This window comes from Vigna unguiculata, chromosome 6, assembly GCF_004118075.2.
Source record: "Vigna unguiculata cultivar IT97K-499-35 chromosome 6, ASM411807v1, whole genome shotgun sequence".
NCBI lineage: Eukaryota > Viridiplantae > Streptophyta > Magnoliopsida > Fabales > Fabaceae > Vigna > Vigna unguiculata.
This window is the reverse complement of record NC_040284.1, coordinates 28,322,154-28,334,879: the sequence shown is the minus strand read 5'-3', so window position 1 is coordinate 28,334,879 and position 12,726 is coordinate 28,322,154. Positions and strand designations below refer to the sequence as shown.

At 28.8% G+C, this 12,726-nt stretch overlaps 1 protein-coding gene and 2 non-coding genes across 4 annotated transcripts; 1 reads left to right on the top strand and 2 right to left on the bottom strand.

Moving 5' to 3' along the window:
• Positions 1–277: 277 nt before the first annotated feature.
• LOC114188842 (glucan endo-1,3-beta-glucosidase 1-like) lies at positions 278–3,201 on the top strand. 2 transcript variants are annotated; one of them, XM_028077500.1, is made up of 3 exons: positions 278–2,023; positions 2,631–2,658; positions 2,785–3,201. In XM_028077500.1, exons 1-3 carry the CDS (start codon positions 676–678, stop codon positions 2,951–2,953), a joined length of 1,545 nt encoding a protein of 514 aa, XP_027933301.1. In that variant the 5' UTR covers positions 278–675; the 3' UTR covers positions 2,954–3,201. The 2 variants fall into 2 exon arrangements, with proteins under 2 accessions (XP_027933301.1, XP_027933300.1); XM_028077499.1 differs by having other exon boundaries at positions 298–2,023; positions 2,782–3,201.
• An 840-nt stretch (positions 3,202–4,041) lies between these two features.
• TRNAF-GAA lies at positions 4,042–4,114 on the bottom strand. The gene has a single exon. It is a non-coding gene; the product is annotated as a tRNA-Phe (tRNA).
• Positions 4,115–4,189: 75 nt separating this feature from the next.
• On the bottom strand, positions 4,190–4,262 carry TRNAF-GAA. Its single transcript has one exon. It is a non-coding gene; the product is annotated as a tRNA-Phe (tRNA).
• Positions 4,263–12,726: the final 8,464 nt, after the last annotated feature.

Here is a 12,726-nt window from a genome sequence, read left to right as displayed (position 1 = left end):
CACAGGTGCTCAACAGATAAATGTTCAAATGCTTTTGGGTCATAAAGTTTGGTTTCTTTGGGGAGAAATTGTCTAACTACTTTTGATTATAGAATTAGTGTATACTAGTATTATATAAATTAATTTATGGAGTTTGTATCTGATTAGAGAACGTGGGAGATGCTGAAAGCAAGAGAAGAAGAGAAGCTTTTGGATGCATCAGTGAAGAAGCAACGTGTCTCTGCACAAGCCAGGCTGTGTTTGTGTTGAAATTTAAGTATCATCTATGAGTGTGCCACAAAAGTAATACCACTATTAATACTACAAACAATGAAGCCACCACTTTATTTATCACTTCTCCCTTTTGTTCGAATCCCTATATTACAACCTTGAAAGTCAAATTCTTTCGCAAAGACGATTAGACATATATAGGGCATGTAAGAACTTCTCATATTTTACAAGTGAGGAGATGAAAATCCGTTGAATTTGAACCGACAAGGCTTCTGCATAACACTACACCCAAAGTCAAGAATAACGCGCACACACTAACTTAAACTCCAAAATCTTCTTGGCTACTTTCCCTCTCACGCAGAAAAAGAAAAACCACTAATGGTGAAACAAAGAGCCCTCTCAAAAGACAATGCTAGAAAGCGAAGCTGAGGAGCAAGAGAAACTGAATTGGAATTGAAGATTCCAATGATAAACTCAAATTATCTCATCTTTTCGTTCTCGCTGTTACTAATCCTAGCGTTTACCCAACATCATGCGGCTACTTCCGATCAAACCAACGCGCCATTCGTGGGCGTGAACATCGGCACTGACGTCTCCAACCTCTTACCCGCACCAGACCTCGTGAACTTCCTCAAACACCAAAAGATCACTCACATCCGTCTCTACGACGCCAACCCCGACATCCTCCGCGCCCTGTCGGGCACCGACATCCACGTCACCATCAGCGTCCCCAACAACCAGCTCCTCGCAATCGGTTCCTCCAACGCCACCGCCTCCTCCTGGATCCGCAAAAACGTCGCCGCATTCCGCCCCGCAACCCGCATCATCGCCGTCTCAGTCGGCGACGAGGTCCTCACCACCCTCCCCTCCGCCGCGCCGCTCCTCCTCCCCGCACTCCTCTCCCTCCACGCCGCCCTCGTGGAGTCCAACCTCCACAAGGACGTGGTGGTGTCCACTCCTCACTCCGCCTCCATCATCCTGAACCCTTTCCCGCCCTCTCAGGCCTTCTTCAACCAAACCCTGGAGACCTTCATCGTCCCTCTCCTCCGTTTCCTCTCCCAAACCAATTCCCCCTTAATGCTCAACCTCTACCCCTACTACGTCTTCATGCAGAACAAAAACCTCGTCCCTCTCGATAACACGCTTTTCAAGCCCCTCCCCGCTTCCAAACAAATGGTTGATCCCAACACTCTTCTTCACTACACCAACCTCCTCGACGCCATGATCGACGCTGCCTACTTCTCCATGAAGAACCTCAACGTCTCTGACGTCCTCGTTCTTGTCACGGAAACCGGTTGGCCTTCCAAAGGGGACTCCAAAGAACCCTACGCCACACTTTCCAACGCTGTCACGTTCAATTCGAATCTTATTAAGCATGTTTTGGATCGGAGTGGCACCCCTTTGCATCCCGAAACCACTTCTAGTGTTTATATATATGAGCTTTTCAACGAAGATTTGAGGTCCCCGCCTCTGTCTGAGGCTTATTGGGGTTTGTTTTATGGCAATGCGACGCCGGCTTATTTGCTTCGTGTGTCTGGGGTTGGGGCTTTTCTGGCGAGCGATAATGCTAATCAGACATATTGTGTTGCTGGGGATGGTGTTGATTTGAAGGTTTTGCAGGCTGCGTTGGATTGGGCGTGTGGACCAGGGAGAGCGAATTGCTCCGAGATCCAACCTGGGGAGAGTTGTTTTCAGCCGAATAATGTTAAGAATCATGCTTCTTATGCTTTTGATAGCTATTACCAGAGTCAGGGGAAGTCTCCTGGATCTTGTGACTTCAAAGGGGTAGCCATGATCACAACCACTGACCCCAGTAAGTTTAAATTAAATCTCTCGTCTTCCTTTGTATTATGTTGGTTGCTTATTCCTAGTGCTTGCTTATGAATATTCCTGGGGTTTTAATGTATATGCGGTTATGTTTAACTATCCTCTTTCAGAGTGAAGGGCGTTCCCGTTTTCATTTGTTATCATGTGGTTATAATGCTTCTTGTTTTACCTCGTAAGCTTGTTTTATAATGTTGAGGGAGAATCTATGGTCTTAAGATAAAGAACAGGCTTGTGAATAATAATGATTTCTGCTTACGATTGGAAAATGGGGAAACTAGAACTGTGGCGAGGCAATGATTTCTGGTATGCAAAAGCAATTTGTGTGTGGATTGGAACACGGTTGGTTAAAATTGGTTGGAAAAGGAATTCTACTTCTCTATTGTCAAAAACAGAATTGGTGATAACAGGATGCTGGCTTGTCTGAGGTTTACCCCGACAGTTGCAGAAATTTGTCCATATAACAGTCACTTTCTTGCTATTCAGTGTTCAATTTGCACAGTTTACTTTCCAACCCAGTAGTTATATTGAGTATACATGCAATGCAATCATATTTTCTCTATACCTACTTAAGTATAACACGTTTTTCTTTGCAGGTCGTGGCAGCTGTATATTTCCTGGAAGGTAAGCAACTTTGTCTGCTAATCTGCCCAGTTTTTAACGTTGTTTTATGGATCTAAACGTTTTGATAACATAAAATAAGTAACTGCTGTATCTAATGTTTGTTTTCTCATACTGTTGATGCAGTAGGAATTTAAGCAACAAGACAAAGCAAGTAGTGAACACTACTCACTCAAGCAATGCAGGGGATAATTTAAGGTTAAGAGCCTTTAGATGCATTGAAGTAAGTGCAATCTACGACATTCTGCACAATTACTTTGTTGCTATTTTCCCCCTTTTGTTGTTACTCGTTCTTTGAGGCGACAAAAAAATATTTAGTCTTTTTTAGGGTAGGATTTATAGGATTATTGTGCATCTCTTAGAGCAAAGGATTTCTGAATGACCTGCTGTTCTAAAACTTAGTGCTTAAGATAGGTGCTCCTTTCAAGAAAGTAAAAAGGGAGTGGGGTTGTAATTAAATATGTATCTTGAAATCATATTTGTTAATTAATCTTTGTAGTATATGAACATAATGGAAGTGAATCTTCTGAGGTGAATTTTTTTTAAGACATGTCTCATGTGAGGAGAGAGACACACTATGATCACAAACAGGGTTTAGAAGTTTTATTACTACCCGGTTGTTTATGGTCTCTGTTTATCACTCACATGAAAACATCTCTTACCAATATATTTGGGAGTCGGAGGAGGACAATGCTTCAATTTCTTTTATTTTACTTCTTTTTTTTTTTACTGAGAAAAAGGTAAACAATTCATAATAGAAAACTTAGTTGGTCTACGGGCTGACCCAATAATCTGTTGAGGACCCCTTAATCCATATAATCAGTAAGTTAAGCAAGCACATTGAACAAATGGTATTATAACTGTGAGATCATTTTAAGACTAACGTAAGTTGGTATCTGTAAAGTGAGCTATTTTCAATTTGGGTTCCTATAATATTTCAAAATTATTTTTTATTTACTATATTACGTGTTTTATTTTGAATGACTGTGGTGTGTTAAGTAAAAAGTTAAAATCCTTCAAAATGACGTTTACCAGTAGTATAATAATGTTAGTAAGTAACGTCTTAAAAATTTAAGATATGTAAGATATTTTACTTATTTTTGAAGGACAAAAATAAATAAAATATTTTATAAGAATTGAAACCAAAATCATACACTTTATAAGATTAAAAATAAATATTTCAAATTTTAGAAGACGTAAAAAAAGAAGTTATAATTGATATGATTGATCCATTAGTGCAACCTATTAGTTTTCAAATTTACTGAGGAAAAATAACGAATTATTGTAAACCTACACTTGATAAAAATTTAAAAAGGGTGCTAGCTTAGTGAATCATTCATAGGCCCAAGCCCAAATAAAGGAAACAGAAAAGAAAATTTAAAACAGTGCGGTGAACGTGGATCGAACACGTGACCTTCAGATCTTCAGTCTGACGCTCTCCCAACTGAGCTATCCCCGCACGTTGATCTGTAGCTTAATGGATCATTTACAGGCCCAATGCCAAATAAACGAAACAAAAAACTAAACTCAAAAATGCGGTGAACGTGGATCGAACACGTGACCTTCAGATCTTCAGTCTGACGCTCTCCCAACTGAGCTATCCCCGCGCATTGATCCATATCTTAATGGATAATTTATAGCCCCAAGCCCAATAAAGAAAACGAAAAACCAATTCAAAACAATGCGGTGAACGTGGATCGGACACGTGACCTTCAGATCTTCAGTCTGACCCTCTCCCAACTGAGCTATCCCCACACATTGAAAAGGTATCCTTACGTTTATTAAAATAAAATAATATTGCATCTGTATGGGTATATTTATTAACTAAATCCCTTTTTCAATATTATCTTCAGATGTAAAATTAATTACTTTCACGATAGTTAAGTTTTCCTAGTGTTTTTGTTTTCGTAAATTGAAAGTTATATTTATGTTTATATATAAGAGTATCTTTATAATAATAGGATTATTATATTGTTTTCAGATAATATTGTTTTAAGTGTTTAATATATTAATTACAATTTTAAAATCATGTATAAGTTTCCTATAATATGAAAGTAATTATGTAAATAAAAGTGAAGTTTTTAAATTTAGTTAAAATTATATTTGTATAATTGTCATAATTTGTAAAAGGAGATATAGATTTAGAGTATATTTTTAGAAAAGTATTTCATTTAAACACAATTTATATTATATTCTGTAATTATTTAATATGTTATTCCATGTAAACAATAAATAAAAATTATAACTTATCCTACCATCATATTTTTGTTTCTCGTATTATCTTATTCTATCATACAATGTTAACACACGAGTAAATAATCTGTATAGCTGACATATTCAAAAGAGAAACAATTTTTAGACTGCACTTATACAAATTATTTTTACGAGTTTCTCCACGCACAAAAAAAAAAAAATTAACAAAGAACAACTAAATATCTTTAAAATTTAAATTATAAAAATAAGTTGATATTACTAATTTACCATGGAGCTCGCGGATTTAATAAAAAAAAATTATATTTAGGTTAGAATATTCTTTTTATCCCAATTTTTCTCAAGTTTTATTAAATCAGTCTCAATTTTGTTTGTGTTTAAATAAGTTTCAATTTCCGTCAATTTTGTTCAATGTAATCATTTTTTACTAACATCGTTTAAATTATTAACGGATGACTGTCAGGTCTCACTTCGTGATTTACTTTTTTGATTTATCTTTTAATTCTTTTAAATGTCCATGTGTCAACCCAATAACTTGTCACATGTAAGAGTTAATGTTTTATATTCAATTTGATCATATATTTTTTACTTTTGTTAAGTTTAGTCCCAATTTTTATTAAAATAAAGCAATTTTGTCTTTCTCCAAACTAAGATAAAATTTATTTTTTATATTAAATTTCATATTTTTATTAAATATTTTTGTTTAGGATTACAATTAATTTAAATTTATAATGAAAATTTTAAGTATAAAGACTAATTTTAAAAGTTTAGATCAATGATGTTAGTTTTCATCCTTAAAATTTTCATTATAATTTTAAAATAATTTGAACCTTAAATAAAAAATATTTAATAAAAATGAGATTTTTAACAAAAACATCATTATAACATTTATATATAAATTAAATTTGGTCTCAATTTCGAGAGGGACAAAATTGTTTAATTTTAAACAAAATTGAAACTAAATTGAACCAAAATAACATATATATATATATAAGGATTAGATTGGATATAAAACGTTGACTCTAATATCTGACACGCCGCTAGATTGACATGTAGACATTTAAAAAAAATTAAAAAAAAACACATAGTGACATGTAGCCGTCACTATTCATTAATCTGTCAATGATTGAAACAGTGTTAGCAAAAAATAACCAAATTGAACAAAATTGACGAAAATGTGTACCTATTTAAACTAAAAACAAAATTAAGATTAATTTAACAAAACTTGACAAAAATTGGGATTAAAAATGTACTTTAACCTTATATTTATATTCATCTTTAAGTGAGGGATTATCAAAACAATTTTTTTCACATGAACTAAAAGTTCAACTCTGAAGTTTAACCATGCAAAATTTTAGTTTGAAGAATTAAAAATATATTTGATGAAATTGTGAGATAAAGATATAGAAAAATGTTTTCTTAATACCATTAACACTTACACGAGTTGATTTAAGAATATTTTGATTATTGAAAAGAATTAATTTCTACATTTATAAAGAAAAAAGAAAAATTAAAAATTAAAATAATGAATATAAAATATGTATAAAATTTTATTGATGTAAAAATAATAGTTTGTAAAACGTATATAAAATTTGAAAGGTGAAAAATTGAATGCGGTTAAAGTATTGGTGAGAAAAGGGTGAAAGGTTTTGTCCTTGGGCTAATGCAAGTATGGTCTATGGGCTAGTGATGGAGAAGCTGAACTTGTTTGCATGTGTGGTTCCTAAGATGAACAAAATTCTTCTCCCCCACCCACCACTTTGTCGTTACTATATGAATACAGTCATAATTCATTATCATTCTTTTGCAGCTTTAGTTATTCAATAAAACTCTGATTGTTTGTAAAAGTACTTTTATCCCCAACACTGCAAATGTTGAAATGTGACAAACACTTCAGTTGTAAATAAAACTCTCATACATCAACTCATTCATTCAAAATATCTCTGTGTATAATGTGAGCATGTATAAAATTGTGTATTAATTAAAATTCACACTACAGGTTGTTTCTATGTAACTATTTATTTGTTTCATAAAATCAACTCGAAAAAATATATATGAAATTTTCAATTATAGAAATATCATGTCATTAATTTTATTTTTATATCAGCTTTCATGGCAATTAAAATTAATATCGAACCTCAACTTTTATCTTGGTTGATTTCTACCATCAATAAAGTATTTCTAAACTTATTCCATAATTGTGTGTTGGGTATTAAATGGAAGTTTTTTTTTTCTTGTATAAAATTAGAAAGGAGATAGAGAATACGAGAAGGCAAAATTAGGGCAAAGGTTGAACTACTCATGTACAAGATTGAGTTTGAGTATTTAAAATAAGTATGAACTGAAAATTAGATATTTTAATTTTTCTTGGCTTCGATGTATGTACTTAGGGACGAACTTTTTATGCGGTGGGATGGACCATGGACCTCCTAAATTTTTTTAAAGTTTTTTAAATTTATATATTAAAATTTTTTAAAGTTTTTCTTTTTAATTTTTAAATTATATGTAACATATATTCAAAAACGATGCAAATTAATTAATTTTTTCTGAAGCACAATATTTAATGTTAATTAATAATAAAATAAAAAATAAAAAATATATTAATAGAAATTAAGATATTTTTATTTTTCTCATAATCTTTTGATTTTTTACATATTATGTTCATATCTTACTCTTATCTATTTTCTTTATTTTTTGTTTTTAAGAAAAAGAAAAATAAACATAAACTCACTATTTTTTACTTTCATTTCTTATGTTTTATTTCATTATTGAAGAAAAAAAAATGTTGTCTCATTTGATAGTAAAATATTAGTTTAATAATTAACATTATTTTTCTTTATTTCATGAGTTTTTGTATGTTATTTTTTATAAATATAGAACAAGAAGTAATGTTCTATGTATTTTTTTCATAACTAGCTTTTAATTGTAGCTTGATTATCATCAAGTTTTATTCTAGTAATTATGTTTTTTAATTTTCGATTAGATTAGATAAATTATTTTTGAATTTTAAACTTTTTTTTAAAGAAAGTATATTGATGTGAAGAATAAAAGAAAGAATTAATTTTTTAAAAGTAATAAAATGGAAGCTTTCGTGAAGATGAAAAAAAAATCAACTCTTTTACATATATATTTTGAAACATTATACTAATAATCTAATTATTCAAGTAGATGAGCCATTTTGTAAGTTCAAAATTTTTTTGATTGGTAATTGTTAGTTTTTAGATTTTGTGTTTTAAGGTTCAAATAATTACAGGTGGCAAATTTGATATTAACTATTTGAAATACGATATAGGAAATCATATGAATCCAATAAGGAAAATAAATGAAATCAGGAGAGCTTATTTAAAATGGTGTTCATATCAAATACAAATTTATAAATTTTAAGTGTATTATTTTGGCTTCTCCATAATTATTCATCAAGACCCGTCACTCAAGATTAATATTCTTCCCGTGTGGTCAACCTCTATCTTAAGTTTGACCTTTTTGTTTATCAATTTTTTTTCAACTTTATCAAAATATTTCATTTGATAGCAAAACACACAACTGAAATAAACTCATAAATGTTCATTTCATTATAGTTTTTTTATTGGTCATAAGTTTTTTTACATCGAGCGTGATATAATCCGACATAAATTGTAGCTTTTACGTCAGACCTTATATAGTGTGACATAAATTTATGTCAGTTGTTTTTCATGTGAAATACCTTTATTATGTTAGTAGTAATTTTACATTCAATATTTACCTATATATTAAAATGTATATTGTGTGTTAAAATCAGGATGGTATATATAACAATTTATATTTCCTGCCAATTTTATTTTGATTTTTTTTTGTAGAAAATACTTATAAATTTTATTATGAAAAAAATTTGCAGGAAATTGCTGTCAATTTTTTTGAAAAATATTTTGTATAAAATACTTTTTGCAACAAATTTTGTAGGAAATACTTGTTAATTTTATAATTTTATAGGAAATAATTACCCACGAAAGAATTACCTACTAATTAAAATTCTTAGAAAAAATAGCAAGAAAAAATCTTTTCTTGCAAATTTTGTTAACAAATTTGTAAATAAATTTCCATGTAATATGACAATTTTTAGTAGTGGATCAGATTGAACTTTAAAAATTAATTATTTAACTTTGTAAATTAAATTTTAATATAAGATTTATGGCTAGTTATATAATAGGATTTATTGTTATTTATATTTGATGTAAAACTTTTTCATGCTAAAATAAAGTGAACATTATGTGTTCAAATATTTGTGAGTGATCTAAGAATGATATAACAGTAGATGACACAATATATGGTTGACAAATCTTAATTAAATATGTTCTGATATCATATATGAAAAAAAAAAGTGGAATTTAGATATACTCCAGTCTTCCATAATTAATTTATAACAGGAGAATTAGACGTTTAAATATTATAAATTAGGTTTAAATATTATAAATTAGGTTTATATATTATAATTTATGTTTGTTTATCCTCATATTGAATAATAATAGTGATGAAATGTTTTGGAGTGAGTGTTGTTTGACTTACATCGAAAAAGTAAAAATAATTTGGACTTTCGTATAAGTTTGAAATATTTCATAAACATTAAGAGATTCTCTTTAAATTATGAATAACTTAATATAATATAGTTGATGTCCTTCTTAATTCAAAACATTACAACAATAAATTTGTGAATTTTTTAACCTTTATATATTACTTTTTGTTACCCAATATATATAGATTTAAATTTTAACTGGAGTTCAAGAATATCATAGAAATTTAAGCTAGACAATTTTTGAATTCGGTTTTTTATCTTTCATGCCATTCATTTAGGTTGTGCTTTTTTGAAAAAAAGGATTAGAGGAAGAAGAAGAGATCACAAGAATTAGAGGATAAAATTGGTGTTATTTATTTGAAGAGATTTGGAGGTGATTTTATAGTGGATTAGAGGATGAAATATGTGAAAATTTGTGATTGAATTGATTGATGTGACATATTAAAATAAATTTAATAGAAAAATAAGTTAGATTATCAAAATGTCCTTATTGTTATACGTAATATAAAATTATATATAAATGATTTAAAATTATTTTTATAATTTTTTTTGAATTATTGAAAATATGAAAAAATATTTATAAAAAAATTAATAATACAATATATTTTGTATGAAAATAAATTTAATATATAAGGTGGAAAATAATCTATTTACATGAATTTTTTTAATAGTAATTTTATAAGTAAAATTTTTTATTATAACCATAATAAATTTATTTGCGTCACTAATTTTTATTATGTTAGTTTTTCCTAATAAGGAGAATGAATAAAAATGAAGTCATTGCAATAGTCATAAAGACATTGTCTTTGAACAAAATAGAGTTAACATAGAATTAAAGAAGTGAACTGAAACCACGTATATTGGTTTTAACAGCTAAATCACATGCAACATAAATTAAATAATGAAGGGGTAACTTGGTAAATTTGACACTGTCAGCCTCTAATCTCACTATGGATAGTGAGATTAAATTTTTAGTGAATCTCCCTAATCATCCCCTCATATCACCTTGTATCACTTTTAAAAGAACACGGTACTCACTCCCTGATCATCGCTTCCCATTCCTTGTGAAACTACATTCACCCAAAAGAACACAGTGTTAGTGTCATTCCAATTCCAACCCATCAAACACTTGTCCCTAAATGTGTTTGTGTGGAGAAAAAGAATTAGAGAGAGGTCTCAGTCTCATCATGTAGAAACACACTCACTCTATTTTAGTTCAAGCATTCTGGCATTGTGTGAAGAAACTTCCATGCACACCAATGGCTACCAACTCCTCCTTATTTAGGTCATGCGAAGCATGTTTACATGCACTGACGAATGTTCAACAAATATTTTGGGGTGCCACAACTTTGGTTAAACTACTTTTTTTTTTGTTTATTTTTTCGTTCAAAAATATCAAGTTGGTTTTCTAGTTTTTTTTTTCGTCTCAATTTAGTCCTGATTTTTTTAATTTGATGCAAGGACTTTTCATCAAAATTGACATTAGAATTATGTCAATTACACCAACAAAGCAAACCATCCTTATTCACCACTTCCATTTTGATGAAAAAACCTTGATCTAATTCAAGAGATTTAACGAAAAAAGACAAAATTGTATCATTTTTTCAAAAATTATGACTAAATTGAGACTAAAAAACATTAGAAAACCAATTTGATATTTTTGAACAAAAATAGGAACTAAAAGAATAATTCTAATTTTTTTAGTATAAACTCGTAAAAACATTTTTAATTTTTTTATGATAATAAAAAAATAAAATTATAATAGTTATTATTATAATTATAAAATTAAATATAAATAATTTTTATAGTTTCATGATAATTAATTTTCATTTATAATAATTAATTTTAAAAAAATAGTCAAATAAAAAATGGTTAAATTAAAAAAATATCACTCAAAAGATAATATTAATAAAATAATTATTTTTATTTTAAAAAGATTTAAAATGTAAAGTTGAAAAATAAATATGGACAACAAAAAGAAAATTCTTTATATATCAAATATGTAAAATATATTTAAAATATTTAATTTTAAAAAATATTTTTAAAATAATATAAATATATAAAAAAATTTGGGGCATGGCCCCCTTAGTCACTACTATGGTCCACCTGGGGGATAATTATGACCATTCTAACATTGTTGCTTTCTCATTCAATTTTGCTTGTCATTCTTCCTTCTTTATGAGTTAGTCACATAAATTACTTTTATTTCCATTTATTATCAAAATCATTAATTATTATAATTCACCGAAAAAAACGTAATTATGTCCCTTGAAAAGAAGAATGTTTTGCTAACGAGTATATTAAAGGTACTTGTTAACAATATTTATTACGCATTGAATCCCGTAAAAGTTTATAGATAGTTAATTCTGATATTAAATGAAATCTGACCTAATAATTATTAATACAATTTCATTTTATTTAAAGTACAAAGATTCCTTTGGATGTTGCACAATTGTATTTAATATTTTATTTAATGTTCACCAATAAAATTTAAAAAATAATTAAATAATAAAATAACTATACTTTAATGTTGTTAAAAATTAAAATATAATTAAACATAAAAAATTTAAATTAATAGAAAAATCAATGAAAAATAGTGTTAAAATATCTAAAAAGTAAAAAAAAAAATTTAAACAATTAAAGTACTTATTTGCATCAAAGAATTATTACTTAAAAATTTTAAAGAATATTTTTATCTTTATAAAATTTGTTATAAGCATTTATATTATTTCAATTAATAAACTTAATTATTCTAGCTTTCCATATAAAAACACCGGAACTAATGCGTATTAATTATTCTTTAACTTCGATTTAGCATTATTAAAAAAAAATCATAAATGATAGTAACATGTGATATAGCGTTACTTTTTTAATCACTTTATTGTTCATTAAACTTTATTCAAACTCATAAAATTGTCTCATTCCTTATTTAGTGAACATTAATGATTTTTTTAGTTTAAGTTTCAATTAATAAATAAATGAGAATAATACATGACCTTTTGAAATCTGAGTGAGAAGGGGAACATAATATAAAAAATAGAAAAATAACTTTTTAACCACAAAATTTTAACAATTTTATTTTGTTGGTTTAACTTTATGACAGAAAGGATGGTTATGACCATTCTAATGTTGTTACTTTCTCTGGACATTCAATGTTACTTATATATGTCATACACTCCCAGAACGCTATCACTTTCTCTTCACTTCAATTCGCTTCTTCCTTCTTTCTGAGTTAGCGAGCTATTCCCCCACGTAAATTACTTTTATTGCCATTTACTACCGCAATCATTAATTATTATAATTAACTGAAA